General features: G+C 43.2%; 2 protein-coding genes across 3 annotated transcripts; one reads left to right on the top strand and one right to left on the bottom strand.

The window, feature by feature from the left end:
* Positions 1 to 632: 632 nt before the first annotated feature.
* On the top strand, positions 633 to 8,145 carry LOC106566840 (death effector domain-containing protein). 2 transcript variants are annotated; one of them, XM_014135297.2, is made up of 5 exons: positions 633 to 854; positions 2,982 to 3,623; positions 5,510 to 5,614; positions 6,928 to 7,065; positions 7,354 to 8,145. In XM_014135297.2, the coding sequence occupies exons 2-5, from the start codon at positions 3,047 to 3,049 to the stop codon at positions 7,782 to 7,784; spliced, it is 1,251 nt and encodes a 416-aa protein (XP_013990772.1). In that variant the 5' UTR covers positions 633 to 854; positions 2,982 to 3,046; the 3' UTR covers positions 7,785 to 8,145. The 2 variants fall into 2 exon arrangements, with proteins under 2 accessions (XP_013990772.1, XP_013990771.1); XM_014135296.2 differs by having other exon boundaries at positions 634 to 784.
* Positions 8,146 to 11,880: 3,735 nt separating this feature from the next.
* LOC106566839 (UDP-glucuronosyltransferase 2A1) lies at positions 11,881 to 17,336 on the bottom strand. The gene is made up of 2 exons (XM_045693120.1): positions 17,113 to 17,336; positions 11,881 to 13,885 (listed from the first exon to the last, which is right to left on the bottom strand). The coding sequence occupies exon 2, from the start codon at positions 13,876 to 13,878 to the stop codon at positions 12,250 to 12,252; it is 1,629 nt and encodes a 542-aa protein (XP_045549076.1). The 5' UTR covers positions 13,879 to 13,885; positions 17,113 to 17,336; the 3' UTR covers positions 11,881 to 12,249.
* Between the last annotated feature and the right edge of the window lie 1,880 nt (positions 17,337 to 19,216).

A 19,216-nucleotide genomic window follows, 5' to 3' on the forward strand; every position in this document is an offset into this window, starting at 1 on the left:
TGCAGATTGGCCGATGTGGTTTGATTGCTAGTTAGCCTATTGCAGATCTGGACAAATGATCCATCTACCACTTCCGTCATTATGAATGGTGGATAGAGGGCAGGATAGACAGAATTGACACTATATTGACCTGTGGTATTGTGAAAGTTAGCAGTCGGAAAAGTGTGGCGCATAAGGGAAGTACCAAAACACCTTGATATAGGAGAGGCGCATGCAAGCTGATGCGTAAATTCAGCTAGGATGCAAGAAATTATATAGTAAAACCTGCAAAAGAGTGAATGTAACCAGGGGGAAAAAATGTAATACCCTCCCGTGCACAATAAAAAAAAACACACAACCTTGCCGAAAGCAACAATAAAAAGTTTGCCATCCCTTCCCCCCAGTAAATGTCGAACTGTCCCTAATTTGTAAATGAGCTTCATATCACCTATCATAACCCAAACACATTAATCCTGTTTTTGTTGTCATAAACAAACAATCCATCTCATGTAGAGAAACATGTGTGTTTTTACCTAGCCAACTGTGTTTAGATCAAAGAATACTTCAAGAGAGAGAACTTCGAAGAAGGAAATTCTAACGTGTACCGAATTTGAGACTCACTAGTCTAAACCATTGTAACCCGGATGTTAATACTGCGTAGTGTACCGGATGTTCTTTCATTTTAGCTGAGAAACGAAAATGGGCATGCTAATTGTTAGCCTCGTGAAAGAGTGTGAAATTATACACCATAATTGTGTTTTCTGATCTTGAAGGAGCTAGTTAAGCGTTCAACCAAAAACGTTAAGTAAGTATCTACGGTATTTCCAGTTAAATTACTTTGAATCAAGGTATTAACTCAAGGAAACGTAGCTAAGGTAAGCATCAATAGTCAGGTAACGTTATCTACTTTGCTAAAGTTAGCCAACTAGCATAAGCGACCTAGTCCTTGTTAGCTAACTAGCTTTTTTGAAAAACTAGTTAGTTACTGGTGGTGTCGTTTATTTTATGACTAAACATTTTTGTAGTATTTTGTTGTGTGTAACTGAAATATTTAGCTAACTAACTAGTTTATCTAAATTGAAACTAGTTGACGTAGCTAACTTTAGCTAGCTACGTTTTCACAATAACAAGCTGCTTATTTGTAGCAAGGTGGCTAGCCAGTTAGCTGCGTGGTTTAGCCAGCTAGCTAGGGTTAGCTAGCCATTTAGGGTTAGCGACAGTCAACAATGTCATCATGTAGGTAGCTAGTTAGTAATCTAGCGTTCGCTAGCTGGTCATTACTGTTTACAACAAGCTACGCTAACTTCCCGACTGTTGTGATTAGTTAACAGTAGTTTAGTTGAGGAACGCCTCAATCTAGCCAGTTCTCCGAGGCGGAGTTGAGTATTGATAACTGGTAGCGCAATTATCAACATTGGGTCACCATCAGTCGATACTTGAAAACATGTCAATTCTGAAAACGCTTACATATACCTATGTTTGTCCTGTACAACTGCAGTCCTTCCGCGGGGTAACAGTTACTGACATTCATACTTTTAATAAAAACTTTGATTCCCAACCTTTTTCGGTACATTTTGCTCTGCCCAGGGTACCCTTGAAGTACCCCCTCGTGTGCACTTTACCAATGGTCTCATGAGTCTTCAAGTACCCCTAGGTGGCCTAGTACCCCTGGTTGGGAAACACTGGAAAACAACAGGCGACGTTTCCCTCATTTTGTGTTGCTCAACTGGAGACCTAGCGGCCGTGACTGACGTACTACATACGCTGATATTCAATTGGCACAAGGGCATTCCCGCTGAGTTGAACTCCAGGGAAAATTCTGTATTTGCGTTCAATAATAAAAATACATAAATCAAATATTTCAACACATAGTTACAGGTAAGCGTTTTTCAGTTAGACATTCCAGCGTGTCTTTTGCAGTCACTTTGCGTTTATGAAAATATACATTTCATAAGGATGTGGTAGCCTAAACCTACTGGTGATGTTAAAACTAAAATGTACAAGGTAATTTCGTCAAAGTTGTGAGGCTCATCAGTTGCTTATTCAACATATTTGCAACCACTTCACTCAATCCCGTTTTAAGTCTCCCTTCCCAGCAGTTATCCATTCCCTGAGACGAACCAGAAATATTCCCAGATTTTCAAAAAACAGCCAAACTGTGGTCTCTCATTTCTGCATCACCAAATTTAGCGCGAGGCAAAAGAGTAGGCTAGGTGCGCTTCAATTGCTCGTTCAGTGCAGCAGACTGCAGTGGTGCAGCGCTTCCGATGTACCACTTTAGTAAAAGCTGAATCAGTCTTCGAAGATATCAATGATTAATTAGTATTTTACGTAACCAAATATAATAGTATAACGTTGCTGTTACACCTAAAACACCACAATGTCTAAAGAGATTTTAGGATGATAGGCTAAATGTAAAAACATTTTAATAATAAATCTCATGCGGCCACAGTGCGAGCTACTAGGCAGACTTCTTTGATTGAAACAGAATACCAGAAGGGTATATAGTTTAACACCATCTGCTCTAATGTATTCACGAAACAGCAATTCAAGAACATCTAAATCTATATTCCCAATGAAACTGATTGAGATCAAATGATTAGAATGCAGACACATTTTTTTACATTTCACTGGTAAAACCAGAATTATCATTCAAGATTGACATTGATCATGCCATGGTCTATTTTGAAATTTGTTATGCCCAATTTGGTGTTTGAGGGTAGCCTATTAAAAATAGAAATTGTGGGCATATGCACAGGTTGCAATTGAAGGATGCATTTTTATGCATATTCTATAAATATATTCAATAAGCTACATTTGTTGGTACAACCTTTAAGAAATTATGATGAAGCCATTAACATTTGGCAGGGGTGTGCTACCAAATGTTTGTATTTATGTAAGCTCACACTGTCCTGCAAAATCATCCTGTTGTCCCGCATTTGTGTATTTTAAATGTGGTTACTTTAGGTGTGAATAGTGTTTTGTCCATCCTTTTCTTGTAGGAAAGCAGTTGAAGTATTCAGACACAACACAGAAGTTGTTGGGATCGTCCACTCCTAACACAGTGATGACCTCACAGCAGCATTCCCTCCCCAATGCAAACGTCAACCCTCCCATCCTCGTCCCCCAGAACTCATTAGCTCACCAGGGTAGGCCTCACATTCATCCAAACCAGCTGGACTCTACTCAGAGTAGTGCTGCGGCGCACCCTGCCTCCCACACAGGTCTGATGGGTGGTGTGGGTTCCTCGTCGGTGGGGACCTCCAGCGGAGTGGCAGTGAATAGGGGCACGTTGGCCTCCTGCACTAACTCTGCCTCCTCAAGGACGCCCTCGTCAGGACGCTTTGAACCCTGGCCCGAGGAGGCCGTAGACAATGCTTACGGCTTGTACTCACTGCACCGCATGTTCGACATAGTGGGAGCCCAGCTCACGCACCGCGACGTGCGAGTGCTCTCATTCCTGTTCGTGGATGTTATTGACGAGTATGAGCGCGGTGGCATCAGGAGTGGCCGGGACTTCCTGCTAGCTCTGGAGCGCCAGGGGCGATGTGATGAGACCAACTTCAGACACGTCCTGCAGCTGCTTCGCATCATCACACGGCACGACCTGCTGCCCTACGTCACACTCAGGAAGAGACAGACCGGTAAGTGTTGGTTTCCTTCTCAAACTTTGCCTTTTTCAGGCCCACTGTCATTTTATTAAAAATATGAAAGACCAAACTACATGTAATGGTGTTGAGACAGAGAAACGTAGATTCCCGATCTGCAAAATGTTATGTTGTCAATCTCCTAAATGTTATTCCGATTTTTTTTTTCCCCCTCCACTTCTCGCCATCTTGAAAACACACTTTCTAGTCCCTTAGTTAATAATTGAGAGTTTACATTAAATTTGAAATTAAAATTGAAGTACACTGCTCAAAAAAATAAAGGGAACACTTAAACAACACAATGTAACTCCAAGTCAATCACACTTCTGTGAAATCAAACTGTCCACTTAGGAAGCAACACTGATTGATAATACATTTCACATGCTGTTGTGCAAATGGAATAGACAACAGGTGGAAATTATAGGCAATTAGCAAGACACCCCCAATAAAGGAGTGGTTCTGCAGGTGGGGACCACAGACCACTTCTCAGCTCCTATGCTTCCTGGCTGATGTTTTGGTCACTTTTGAATGCTGGCGGTGCTTTCACTCTAGTGGTAGCATGAGATGGAGTCTACAACCCACACAAGAGGCTCAGGTAGTGCAGCTCATCCAGGATGGCACATCAATGCGAGCTGTGGCAAGAAGGTTTGCTGTGTCTGTCAGCGTAGTGTTCAGAGTATGGAGGCGCTACCAGGAGACAGGCCAGTACATCAGGAGACGTGGAGGAGGCCGTAGGAGGGCAACAACACAGCAGCAGGACCGCTACCTCCGCCTTTGTGCAAGGAGGAGCAGGAGAAGCACTGCCAGAGCCCTGCAAAATGACCTCCAGCAGGCCACAAATGTGCATGTGTCTGCTCAAACGGTCAGAAACAGACTCCTTGAGGGTGGTATGAGGGCCCGACGTCCACAGGTGGGGCTTGTGCTTACAGCCCAACACCGTGCAGGACGTTTGGCATTTGCCAGAGAACACCAAGATTGGCATATTCGCCACTGGCGCCCTGTGCTCTTCACAGATGAAAGCAGGTTCACACTGAGCACGTGACAGACGTGACAGAGTCTGGAGACGCCGTGGAGAACGTTCTGCTGCCTGCAACATCCTCCAGCATGACCGGTTTGGCGGTGGGTCAGTCATGGTGTGGGGTGGCATTTCTTTGGGGGGCTGCACAGCCCTCCATGTGCTCGCCAGAGGTAGCCTGACTGCCATTAGGTACCGAGATGAGATCCTCAGACCCCTTGTGAGACCATATGCTGGTGCGGTTGGCCCTGGGTTCCTCCTAATGCAAGACAATGCTAGACCTCATGTGGCTGGAGTGTGTCAGCAGTTCCTGCAAGAGGAAGGCATTGATGCTATGGACTGGCCCGCCCGTTCCCCAGACCTGAATCCAATTGAGCACATCTGGGACATCATGTCTCGCTCCATCCACCAACGCCACGTTGCACCACACTGTCCAGGAGTTGGCGGATGCTTTAGTCCAGGTCTGGGAGGAGATCCCTCAGGAGACCATCCGCCACCTCATTAGGAGCATGCCCAGGCGTTGTAGGGAGGTCATACAGGCACGTGGAGGCCACACACACTACCGAGCCTCATTTTGACTTGTTTTAAGGACATTGCATCAAAGTTGGATCAGCCTGTAGTGTGGTTTTCCACTTTAATTTTGAGTGTGACTCCAAATCCAGTCCTCCATGGGTTGATAAATTGGATTTCCATTGATTATTTTTGTGATTTTGTTGTCAGCACATTCAACTATGTAAAGAAAAAAGTATTTAATAAGATTACTTCATTCATTCAGATCTAGGATGTGTTATTTTAGTGTTCCCTTTATTTTTTTGAGCAGTATATTTTAAGTCACTAACCAAAAGCCTTCATGTGCTTTACCTTTCAGTGTGCCCAGACCCAGTGGATAAGTACCTGGAAGAGACGTCGGTGCGTTATGTGTCCCCCAGAAGAGGAGGAGAGGGCAGGGAGGCTGCACCCCACAGAAGGACAGGTGAGTTTGGCTCTGCATGTATACAGCTACATACTTCAGTATACTGTATGTAGTCTGTGGACACTGCTTCAAATGAGTGGATTTGGCTATTTCAGCTACACCCGTTGCTGACAGGTGTATAAAATTGAGCACACAGCATGCAAACGCCATAGAAAAACATTGGTAGTGGAATGGCCTTACTGAAGAGCTCAGTGACTTTCAATGTGGCACCATCATAGGATGTCACTTTTCCAACAAGTGAGTTAGTCAAATTTCTGCCCTGGTAGAGCTGCCCTGGTCAACTGTAAGTGTTGTTATTGTGAAGTGGTAACGTCTAGGAGCAACAAGGGCTCAGCTGCGAAGTGGTAGACCACAAAAGCTCACCGACTGGGACCGCGAAGTGCTGAAGCATGTAAAAGTTCTGTCCTCAGTTGCAACACTCCCTGCCGAGTTAAAAACTACCTCTGGAAGCAACGTCAGCACAAGAAGTGTTCGTCAGGAGCTTCATGAAATGGGTTTCCATGGCTGTGCAGCCGCACACACGCCTAAGATCACTATGCGCAACACCAAGTGTCGTCTGGAGTGGTAGCTCTCCACCATTTGACTTTAGAGCAGTAGAAACGCGTTCTCTGAAGTAAAGAATCGCTTCACCATCTGGCAGTCTGACGGACTAATCTGGGTTTGCAGATGCCAGGATAATGCTACCTGCCCCAATGCACAGTGCCAACTGTAAAGTTTGGTGGAGGAAGAATAATGGTCTGAGGCAGTTCATGTTTCTGGCTCGGTCCCTTAGTTCTAGTGAAGGGAAATCTTAAAGCTACAATGACATTCTTTGTGGCAAAAGTTTGGGAAGCCCTTTCCTGTTTTCAGCATGACAATACCCCTGTGCACAAAGCAAGGTCCATATAGAAATGGTTTGTTGAGATCGGTGTGGAAGAACTTGACTGGCCTGCACAGAGGCCTGACCCCAACCCCATCGAACACCTTTGTGATGAATTGGAACACCGACTGCGAGCCAGGCCTAATCGCCCAACATCAGTGCCTGACCTCACTAATGCTCTTGTGGCTGAATGAAGGCAAGTCCCCGCAGCAATGTTCCAACAGCTAGTGGAAAGCATTCCCAGAAGAGTGGAGGCTTTTACAACAGCAAATGGGGGGGGGTGCAATTCCATATTATTGCCCTTGATTTTGGAATAACATGTTTGACGAGCAGGTGTCCACATACTTTTGGTGATGTAGTGTATGTGTGTTGGGGGAATTAATAGAATTGTTGGAAATAGTGACATATTTACATCTGTAAATGTCTTTGCCCCCCCCCCCCACTCCACTAACAGGTCCCCAGCCTGTGATCTGCTGTTCTCCATCGGGGACCCAGGTGGGCCCTTCCCGCACCAAGCCAGGCCCCCCATTACCCAGCCGCAAAAGAAAGAGGGCCTACGCCACAGGAGACTGCAGGGAAAAGCAAACCTGTGGTAAGGGCATTTTGAGTGTGTATGAAAGCACGAAGAAAAATAATTCTTAAGTAACTTTATGCTTTCAAAGGTTGTATCTACTTTTTGTCAGTTATTTCATGACAATGAATGACAAAGGACTTGGCTAAAGCACATGCATACAGATCTGCGCCAAATTATACAGACGCTGATTAAAAATGAAAGATTGCGGCATGATTCATTGACAGTATAATTTCCAATAGACGGCACACCTCTTCCTCTGTGTCACCCCTCCCCTTGCTCTTCCCTATTCACCCCACAACCCTGCAGACATCCGCCTACGAGTGCGCGCTGAGTACTGCCAACATGAATCAGCTCTTCTGGGAAACGTTTTCTCCAACAAGCAGGAGGCTCTGGAGAGGCAGTTTGAGAGGTTCAACCAGGCAAACACTATCCTCAAGTCCCGGGACCTGGGCTCCATCATCTGCGACATCAAGTTCTCAGAGCTCACCTACCTAGATGCTTTTTGGCGGGACTACATCAACGGCTCCCTGCTGGAGGCCCTGAAGGGCGTCTTCATCACAGACTCACTCAAACAGGCGGTGGGCCATGAGGCCATCAAACTCCTGGTCAATGTGGATGAGGAGGACTATCAGGCTGGCCGCCGCAAGCTGCTCCGGAACCTGGTCACAGGAGTGGGGGCAGGGTCTGCAGCTGAAGCCGCAGCCGCACTTGGAGGGAGCAGAGAGACTCCATCCTAGAAACGCATGCGTCTGCTGCTTTTAGCAGAGGGGGAACCCGTGTCCCAAATAAGAGAACTTGACTTCATGGTGAGGACAGGAGCAACAAAAGTGAAAAGGCTGTTCTGTTTCAGGAAGAAGTGTGAGGGAGAATGCTGGGTGCCCTGCCCTTTCATCTATGAAGGGAATGTGAAATAAAAGTGAGCCAAAGCAAGTGAGTCAGCAGATGTGGAACACAGACTGAAGAGAAGTGTTTTGAAAGTTGAAGGGTTTTGTTCTTTCTGCTGGAAGGACAATGCTAATATTTTCTGCTGGAAGGACAATGCTAAAATGTTCTATTTGTAACTTGTGAGTTGACTATAAAATCAGATTTTACATTTTCTTTTGGTATCACACATCTCTTTCCCAAAAAGTGTTCATGAAATGTCCCCTTGTAGACTATTACTTCACATGGCTATAAACAGGCAAGTCACTGTTGGGACATTTTGCATTTTGTTTATTGCCAGGCTAGGACAAAATCCTTGTAAGCCAGAGACATTACCATCATATAATTATTTGGTAGTAAATAAGTCTGAATTTTTCTCAAACTGCTGGTAGCTTGTTGTCAAATGAACAAATATTGTGAACCAAATCAACAAGAATGATTCACAATATTTGTTCATTTGACAACAAGGTACCAGCACTTTGAGAAGGAAAAAAATATTAACCTTACCGAGAGGTGTCAGAAGTGCTTGAAAATTGTTTCAACACAAACATACATTCAACAACGTATAGAATGCAGTTATATATATATATTTTTTTAAATGGTAAGTCATGTTGAAGTCATTTTGCTCCCTAAATACTGTATCTGGGCAATTCCACGGTAGCAGTAACACAGACTCCGGTGTTTCACTTTAAAATGTATGCCAAACAAAAACCTATGATTGCAAAGTTAAACAAACCATACAACTCTATGCACAATAACTTGTTTTAAACATTTCCACAGAATATTGCATATGCCAAGTTTGGTAACCGAATGACAGCATAAACCGTCATTCTGTTACCAAGCTTTGCATTGGCACTGTTCTGTGTTTTTGTAACATTTTCAGTAGGAATTGTAAAAATATGCATAGAGTTGTAAGGTTTGATTGCAAAGTTAATCATTTGGTTTTTGTTTAACGTACATTTAAAAAGTCTCAGTAGCTTTGTTTCCATCAACTTGTCAAGTGAATTATATATTTTGTTCTGTCGACATTTACAAAGTTTGCATAGAAAATTGTTGCGACAATTGCCTGCTATGGTGCATTTCCATTTAACTGTTGTGTGTAAAAAAAAAAAAACAGCTGGGCGTAATGACGGCACATGGAGGAAAAAAGCCTGAAAGTGTTGAATAAAAATGAAATGGGTGAAGTGTTTCCATTATCCATTTAGGCAAATTGCGCGTGAGTAAATTGGCGACAGCCTGTATGCCCTCCCCGCCATCTGTTTCATGTCTCAGGTAGACCAAGTTATCTGGATACAATGCAATAGTTGACTAGTATTTGCCGTAGTCTTTGTTATATTTATATATTTTTTGGGGTACATTTGACCCCTTTTTCATAATATCCAATTGGGAGTTAGTCTTGCACCGTCGCTGCAACTCCCGTACGGACTTGGGAGAGGTGACGGTCCAGAGCCCTGCATCCCCTGAAACACAACCCTGCCAAGCCGCACTGCTCGCTTAACCAGCCGCACCAGTGTGTTGGCGGAAACACAGTCCAGCTGACGACCGCAGTCAGTGTGCATGCGCCCGGCCCGCCACAAGGAGTCGCTAGAGCGTGATGGGACAAGGATATCCCGCCGGCCTAACCTGGACGACGCTGGGCCAATTGTGAGCCGCCTCATGGGTCTCCTGGTTGCCTTCGACAGCCTGGGATCGAACCCAGGTCTGTAGTAATGCCTCTAGCGATGCAGTGCTTTAGACCGCTGTGCAAATCGAGAGGTCTTATTTGCCATATTCATGGTCCGTGCCATGGTGACTCCTGTAGATCTGTAATAATTGGATGGTGAAACTTGCATCCAGCCAACCAGAAAAGCAGGGCGAAGCAATTCAGGGAATTTTTATAATTGAAAAATAGATTTAGCAAGCAGTAGGCATTTACAATGAAATGTGGAGTGGAGCTATATAGTTACGTGATAGCACATGCCCGCATACATTCAAAATTATTCGGCAATCATAATTTATTTGAAAAACGTTCTATAATGTGTCGCAACAAATAAAGTTAGACGACAGAAAAATCCACCCATGTCGAACGGATAATAATTCTCATATCTGCCGTTTCCATTACACGTGGCACATTCTTTTGATGTGACATTGCAATGTAAACCTGCCTCGTGTCACTTTTACCGTACTGTGGAATTGCCCGTCTACTCTCCCGTATAAAACATTGTTAAATTGTATTCAGCCATGGCTCAGATTTCTTACTGATTTGTATGTCAATATTTGCATTTAATTTGAAAAAATGCTACATTTATTCTTTCTTTAAGCAATTGTTTTATTATCGTTATATTTGTGAGAGGTGAAACCGCTCTCTTCTAAATCCACAAATCCACTGCCTCTGTTAAACAGTGTATACTGTGTACATCTGTTACGTTGAACGGATGTTCACTATCCAGAAGATTCCTCCCACATGAAAAGGTAATATAGTTAAATCTAGAGTGAAGTATCTGTAATTTTTGTATTCCCCTCATTTTTTAATTTGTTGGTAAATGAATGTTATAGCCTACAAGATGAGCATTTTTCACACTTTTGCAGAGCAGCAATTAATTTTTTTTATGGAAGATGAAACCACTATCAAAAATCACTCTTGATTTTAACTCTAGTTAATAAAATGATCAGTGACATTCCCCTTTATATGGTCATTTAATAAAATAGCTAGTCCTAATTGGTGCTAAAATCTAATCTTGGTACATAAAAGGTTCTGTCTGGTAGTTTGAAGTAAGAACGCCAGACATTAAATTAGGATTGTTTAGCAATATGACACATGCCATCTTTAATTTTAGTATCAGTTTTACTGCTACCTTTTCTTGCTTTTAATAGGAGAAAAAAAACATTTAAAAGGAATTCTAACCAAATTATCTTTAGATAGTTGTATAAAAACGTCCCCTCGGCCAACTGAAGTTATTGAGGAGTTTGCCATACCAACCCTTGGGCACATGTCAGAAAAGGACACACCACACTTTAAAGCCACTGTTACGATGGGATATGTTTTCCTAATGGAATATAGCAAAGTTGCAAAGTGGTATCTATTGTACACAGTGTATAAAAAAATTAGGAACACCTTCCTTATATTGAGTTGCACCCCCTTTTGCCCTCAGAAGAGTCTCAATTCGTCGGGCATGGACTCTACAAGGTGTCAAGCGTTCCACAGGGATGCTGGCCCATGTTGACCCCAGTGCTTCCCACAGTTGTGTCAAATTGGCTGGATGTCCTTTGGGTGGTGGACCATTGTTGATACACACGGAAAACTGTTGTGTGAAAAACCCAGCAGCGTTGCAGTTCTTGGCACCTACTGCCATACCTCATTCAAAGGCATGTCTTGGTATGTCTTGCCCATTCACGCTCTGAATGTCACACATACACAATCTATGTCTCAATTATTTCAAGGCTTAAAAATCCTTCTTTACTCTGTCTCCACCTCTTCATCTACACTGATTGAAGTGGATTTAACAGGTGACATCAATACGGGATCATAGTTTTCAGCAGTATTCACCTGGTCAGTATGTCATGGAAGGAGCAGGTGTTCCTAATTTTTTGTACACTCAGTATATAGGTTCTATATTCGTTTTTAAACATCTGACTTAAGATAGATTGCATGTCTGATCATGATCCCCGGAAACTTGAGACAACTTTTGTAACCTGTAGATAATTCGTTAGGTTATATTTAATTTGCTTTGCAACTTTTTTAATGCATTTTTCTTGCGTAGTGCAAGCAAATGGGACTGTTCTTAAATTGGAGAGATGTGTATTGTCAATACCATACAGCTGATGGGCACTTTATTTTTTAACTGTTTAAAATATTTAGCTGTACCACACAAACATTAGTCAACTCCACCACTCAGAAATCTAGGACATAAAAGCAAAAAATGCATCACATTGTTGTGTCGACCATTTTATTTTGTAATTATTTTGTGTTGACCAAGAAAGAGATTGTGGTATTATGTGAGTATGAACATGGTTATAGGTGATTGGTACATTTTAATGTCTGTAAAAAAATAAATAAAAAAGTTATTTAAAAATCTATAAAGATGTTTGTTGTATTAGCAATATTGTGACATTGACAAAATTGCATTGATTTAACATTTGCTAAACTGCTGTTTTTATTTTATTACAAGAAAAAGAGTGATTGATTAATCATCTATAGTCTCATTTTGATCAAAAGTTTCATGCCCATTTGTCTTGTAGTGGATTTCAATTGCACCAGATAATTTGAATGTACTGTCGAATGTAAAACAAATTCTTCAGAAATTACTCCAGTTTTTCCTTTTTCTTTTGGCAAAGAGCCCTGCCTAAAACCTTGCAAGTCATTAGCGTTAGTAACAGGACAGAGACTACAACAGTCAGGAGAAGTACCAGCACATCCACATTGTGGTAAGCATACCAGGGCATCTTGTAGGACTCAGTGCGCAAGTGTGCTGCACCCTTGTGTCTCATAGCAAATTCTAGCCAGAAGATGGCGTTGTCCATTGGTTTGAGCGGTGTATCATGGTGGAGCTTTGACATCCTGCGCATATTGTCTCTATAGGGCTTACTCTCGTCCAGGATGTCTGTCAGTGTCTGTGTCATAGGTTCCACCTTTAGGGCCGTCACCTCGAGAACCTTCGCCACACCCCTGGTCTGTAGACGCAGCATGTTGTCAAACTGGTCAAAGATGAGAGGAAGGCCTAACATGGGAACCCCATGGTAGATGGCCTCATAGATCCCATTGGTGCCCCCATGTGTCACAAAGGCTCTTGTTTTGGGATGGCCCAGTAGGTCGTTCTGAGGCAGCCAGTTCACCAACAGTGTGTTGTTGCCTAGAGTAGAGGGCTTCTCTCCCGTGTGTCTCCACACCACCTTCTGAGGCAGGAGGGCGAAGGCAGCTGCAATGACCTCTGAGATCTCCGGTAGGAGGCTACCCAGCAGACTCCCCAAAGACATGACCACGACCCCATGTTCCCCCGAGCTCTGCATAAATGCCTCTAACTCTGCGGGCAAAGGCTTAGAAGGCTTACACTGGAAGCCCCCCATGTAGACCACGTTGGGCATGGTGGGGCGTGGGAACTCGAACACAAAGTCCACTCTCATCAGCCATAGGTCAGCCCCCTGAATGAGAGAATAGATGTTGGTGTTTGGATCGATGAATTTGTTGATCACACCCTGGTATAAGGGTCTTGTTATGCCATAATCAATATAAAGAGCGATTCCATAATGCAAGAAGTTTTTCAGTTTGTTGGCAAAGCTCATTTTATCTGTGACCAGTGACCCGATAGTTGGTATGTAAGAAAGGGGCGAAGGTGCAATTGCAAAGTGTCCCTCTGCATTAGTGATCCAACGAACGTTAAGCACAATAGGAAGACCCAAGTAATTCCCTAATACAACTCCTCCTGCAAATCCAGGATCAGTCAACATTAAATCAAAGTTGGCTGCCTTTAGCTTCTCCATTAATTGTTTGTCCTCCATGGCTAAGAGGGCCATTTCAGCACTGCCGCGATGGGCCTCCTCCAGCAAATTAATAGTCTCCTTCTGTAGCTCAATGAAGGACAAAATGGAGCGCTCTCGTGTCCATATCTCCAGGCTCCTCTTCAGGAAGTATGCCATGTACTGTGGGTCCTCCAGGTTGCTGGCCCCGGGCACCGGCACTGTGACGGAGGAGTAGTGGGGGGCGTGTTCAGGGACGTACCAGCTGGTGGACGAGCGGACCACCGTTAAAGAGTGCCCCCGCTGGTGCAGCTCTCGCAGGAGGATGTCCATGTTGAGCCAATGGCTGCCGTCCACAGGGTACACCAGGATGTTGCCAGCATGGCTCTGAGCTGGGAACACCCACAGGAGACAGGTCAGGAGGAAGAGAGCAGGATGTGGAGGGAAGCAAAGTGGGGCTGCAACGGTGACTAGCATGGTTTGTCTGGAGAGGACAAAGAATGTAACAAATAATGTTGCTTTCTGTGTTTGAACAGTCAAAGTGTTTTCATCCACCCCCCCTCCCACCACACACACACACACACATTAAGTAATGTGACTAGTTGTTTACTATCTCTAACATGAATTCAATGCATTGGTTGCATATGTTCTTTTATCTTTTAGCTACATTGGTAACAGACTGCCATTGATAAAAAGATAAATCAGTGCGATACTGCAACTTTAAGATTGCCCAGCAGAAGAGGATATGAAGCAAGCTAGGCAGATATGTTGGTAAGTGAGGCCATTATTGATAATAAATAGTGGTTAGGCCAGACAAAATTGATTCATTGTTTAACGGATTTAACCACCCAGAAAATTGAGGCAAGCGGGGGAAAAAAAAAAACTTTAAGTGGATAAGGAATAACTTTACCACATTGTCCTAGGCACTTGTGCAGGCTCTAGGCCTAATGTGAGCTTCAAGAGTTATATTATTCCATGGGAAAACCTACACTATTTTTCTTAAAAAGAATGCAGATGTTACAATGTTGTTATAACCATGAGAAATGAAACACAATGGGAAGTATAACTTGTAACAGTTTCTTTATTCCTGATTATAAAAAGTGCAATCCAATCTCATAATTGAATGTGATGTATAGGGCAATAGAGTAAACTATTTCAAAAAATCTAATTGCAGAATGATTGACAATAAATGTGTAATAAAATAAATGTTTATGTATAATAAGTTAATTACCTGAATGCATCTCTATAGCCTATAGGCGTTAACAAAATATTCATACAAATATGATTAGGCCTGTCATAGACTAGGTCTTGTAGAAAGAGGGTCAATCAAGTTAGGTCTGCCAAATTAATGTAGCAATGTAAAAAAAATACACATATCCAGCCGTAGAGTATAACCTATCATCATCAAAATACATTTTTTTGTTTATAACATGCACAATTAGAAGCATCAGTCTATATAGAGCAAGCTTGACTAAATTCGAGCCCAGTAACTTTGCTCAACGCATCCTCCTTCGATTGTCTCGTCTGGCTGCCACGAAAAGGCCCCACCTTGGAGACCGTAGATCACATCATTGTGGATCTGCGCAAAGCGTGTGTGCACTTCAAACGCGTTCCGTCTTGGTGTTATCGGTTGACCTACTACTACTGGTAGTACCGGTAAAATTTAAGTTATGAATCGCAAATCACCATACAGCTAACACACTTAGATTTCATCAATCAATTTGACTTCAATTTGGTTGTCCAAAATACTATCAGTCCAAAATACTATCAGCTTGCACTGCGTCTTTGCTGATGAATACCCTGATCTCTGGCCAGTCAATTGGTTCAATGACATTGTTGTTTCGTCTATTAATCACTTCTAATATATCTGAAAATGATGCATTAACCATGCATTTAACCGGCTGTTTGTTTATAATGAGGGACGTCCCACGTTTAACCTGGACACATAAATAGTAGGCATTTTGCGCTGGCTTCAACCAGTTGCATTTACTTCAATACAACACCTAGGAAGCTCATGGTTCTCACCCCCTTCCATAGACTTACACAGTAATTATGACAACTTCCGGAGGACTTCCTCCAACCTATCAGATCTCTTGCAGCATGAACTGACATGTTGTCCCCTCAGTCAAAGGACCAGAGAACGAATCTAGTACTGAAAGCATAAGCTACAGTAGTTGACTCAAAGAGAGAGAAAGACAATAGTTGAACAGTTTTGAACAAATTAATTTCTTCCAAAATGAAAGACAAGAAGGAGAGAGAGATTATTATTATTTTTTCACTTTAAGTTTCACTTACTTAGCTAGCAAATGCAGCTAGTGAGTTTAGCCTACTCAAGCACCCTGCTCAAACAGAGGGATGCTATGTTAGCTAGCTGGAAATGACTATCCAACACAACACTGGAACTCCTCCAAGTCAAGGTAAGCTTTTGGTTTGACTAATTTATTGCCACTGGGGCCCGCCGGTGTAAGTGCTAAACTACTTACTGACTACACTAACGTTACTGCATGATCATAGCGGGTTTACTAATGCATTAGTTGTATTAGCTATGTTGACTATGACGTTACTTTAGCTAATATGGTGACAACGATGTAGGATGTGTGTAGAGGTTAAGATATGGTTTGGCTTGGAAAGGTTTTTTGCCTGGTCACGTACAACTGATGTGTTGTGGGTTGAAATCCACAAGCAAAGGGAAAAGGTGAGAGGAGGAGAGCGCATAGATGCGAGAAGGAATACAACATGGCTGCTATGAAAGTGAACTGTGTTTACACGTGATCAGGGGTGCATTCATTCCGCTGATTCTGTTGAAAAACTTTTCTTTAACAGAAGCAAATGGAACAAAACAGGAATATACATACCTACATTTGTCCAATAGTAACTCTGGTTTGCAACTGTTGGACTAATGATTACACCCTAGATCAGCTAGATGCAGGCAAGAGTGTGCAAGGCAGTATTGAATGTGTCACTGTCTGTCCATGTGTCACTGTCTGTCGCCTCAACATTTTCTCTCAACCTGTGTGCACCTACGTTGTAAACTTTCATTCATAGGCTAGGTTGTAGAAACTTCATGATGGGTATTGAGAAAATGTGAGTATCATGTAGTAGCCTTAATCTATCGTAGTTAAATTGAACTGGGTGAATGGAATATGAATGACAGTCATCCAATATGCTGTAATAGAAATAAGGCCATGCTCATGAAAAATATATATTGTCCTCCCTCATCTTAAACTGCACTGACTGCCACTGTTGTAGTCATGGTGTACACTTGAACCGAAGTTGGATCCCTCCCTTCACCTGACACCAACCTTTGTGTGAGCCACAATGGACATGGCCAAACAAGTTTTTACAAGATAATGGACTTTTATGTGATGATATACACTGCACATAGATATCTCATTCAGTGTAATCAGAATTTAGTTGTTTGAGGGAGGGGAGAACAATGTGCTCATAAATGTGAAGCTCTTTAGGCTTGAGGATGTTATGTATAGGTACCAGTAGACCTTTCTGTTACTCATTTGCAGAAAATCCTAACATTTTGCATCCACTTGTGTAACATAACTTTCCCTGAACCCAAAGTAAGGGCGGCTCTGCAAAAAGCAGGGGTTGGACCACATTTATTTTAAGTTATTTGATACAGTATTATGGATATTATTTTTCAAAGAACAGAATGTAACACACACACATACTATACCAAAATATAAGGCCACATCTTACCTTGGGTAGGAAGATATGATGAGCACCTTGTTGAAAGTGGCCCCAAAGAGCCCCTTTAAGTAAAAGAGTACTTTGAAATAGGGATGAATATCTCCAAGGCAAAGAAAAATGCAATCCTATCAGTGGCTGTTTCTTCGCTACTGCTCAACACAGTTTTTCAGAGACTACTACACCAAACATATATGCCGCACTTTGACACACCACAGGAAAAGTACAAATGAACTTTGACCCAGATTTCTGACATTGTCTGGGCCATAGCCAAAGGAGAGAAGTTGTGCCTGATCTGAAGCATGTGTTCTGGAATACAATGCCTGCCCCAAAAACAGATTATGTACAATTCATTCACAATGACTCAGCCTCTCATAATCCAAAAACAATGTGATCGTGAAAAGTGCAAGATATGAGATTTATTCCCATGCAAGCATATTCATTCATAATTAAATATTGTTTCAAAACCAATAGTAAGAGCATTAGCAGTTATATGATCTCTAAAGGGGAATTATATATCTAACACGCAATTTGCGCATCACCAGTTAGAAAACAACTTTGCATAGAGCTTTTTATGACGGGTTTGAACTGAGTTATTGCGGGTGGCGTAATTATATACACTGCTCAAAAAAATAAAGGGAACACTAAAATAACACATCCTAGATCTGAATGAATGAAATAATCTTATTAAATACTTTTTTCTTTACATAGTTGAATGTGCTGACAACAAAATCACACAAAAATAATCAATGGAAATCCAATTTATCAACCCATGGAGGTCTGGATTTGGAGTCACACTCAAAATTAAAGTGGAAAACCACACTACAGGCTGATCCAACTTTGATGTAATGTCCTTAAAACAAGTCAAAATGAGGCTCAGTAGTGTGTGTGGCCTCCACGTGCCTGTATGACCTCCCTACAACGCCTGGGCATGCTCCTGATGAGGTGGCGGATGGTCTCCTGACGGATCTCCTCCCAGACCTGGACTAAAGCATCCGCCAACTCCTGGACAGTCTGTGGTGCAACGTGGCGTTGGTGGATGGAGCGAGACATGATGTCCAAGATGTGCTCAATTGGATTCAGGTCTGGGGAACGGGTGGGCCAGTCCATAGCATCAATGCCTTCCTCTTGCAGGAACTGCTGACACACTCCAGCCACATGAGGTCTAGCATTGTCTTGCATTAGGAGGAACCCAGGGCCAACCGCACCAGCATATGGTCTCACAAGGGGTCTGAGGATCTCATCTCGGTACCTAATGGCAGTCAGGCTACCTCTGGCGAGCACATGGAGGGCTGTGCGGCCCCCCAAAGAAATGCCATGACTGACCCACCGCCAAACCGGTCATCCACAACGTTCTCCACGGCGTCTCCAGACTCTGTCACGTCTGTCACATGCTCAGTGTGAACCTGCTTTCATCTGTGAAGAGCACAGGGCACCAGTGGCGAATATGCCAATCTTGGTGTTCTCTGGCAAATGCCAAACGTCCTGCACGGTGTTGGGCTGTAAGCACAAGCCCCACCTGTGGACGTCGGGCCCTCATACCACCCTCATGGAGTCTGTTTCTGACCGTTTGAGCAGACACATGCACATTTGTGGCCTGCTGGAGGTCATTTTGCAGGGCTCTGGCAGTGCTCCTCCTGCTCCTCCTTGCACAAAGGCGGAGGTAGAGGTCCTGCTGCTGGGTTGTTGCCCTCCTACGGCCTCCTCCACGTTTCCTGATGTACTGGCCTGTCTCCTGGTAGTGCCTCCATGCTCTGGACACTACGCTGACAGACACAGCAAACCTTCTTGCCACAGCTCGCATTGATGTGCCATCCTGGATGAGCTGCACTACCTGAGCCACTTGTGTGGGTTGTAGACTCCGTCTCATGCTACCACTAGAGTGAAAGCACCGCCAGCATTCAAAAGTGACCAAAACATCAGCCAGGAAGCATAGGAACTGAGAAGTGGTCTGTGGTCACCACCTGCAGAACCACTCCTTTATTGGGGGTGTCTTGCTAATTGCCTATAATTTCCACCTTTTGTCTATTCCATTTGCACAACAGCATGTGAAATGTATTGTCAATCAGTGTTGCTTCCTAAGTGGACAGTTTGATTTCACAGAAGTGTGATTGAC

Source organism: Salmo salar, chromosome ssa13, assembly GCF_905237065.1.
Source record: "Salmo salar chromosome ssa13, Ssal_v3.1, whole genome shotgun sequence".
NCBI lineage: Eukaryota > Metazoa > Chordata > Actinopteri > Salmoniformes > Salmonidae > Salmo > Salmo salar.

What these genes read in the sequence shown, in the direction of transcription:
- LOC106566840 (XM_014135297.2), top strand. Translation starts at nt 3,047, where the DNA reads ATGACCTCACAGCAGCATTCCCTCCCCAATGCAAACGTCAACCCTCCC. An exon ending in TGCACCCCACAGAAGGACAG is followed by an intron (nt 5,615 to 6,927) that starts GTGAGTTTGGCT and finishes CTCCACTAACAG; the next exon opens with GTCCCCAGCCTGTGATCTGC. An exon ending in CAGGGAAAAGCAAACCTGTG is followed by an intron (nt 7,066 to 7,353) that starts GTAAGGGCATTT and finishes ACAACCCTGCAG; the next exon opens with ACATCCGCCTACGAGTGCGC.
- LOC106566839 (XM_045693120.1), bottom strand. Translation starts at nt 13,878, where the DNA reads ATGCTAGTCACCGTTGCAGCCCCACTTTGCTTCCCTCCACATCCTGCT.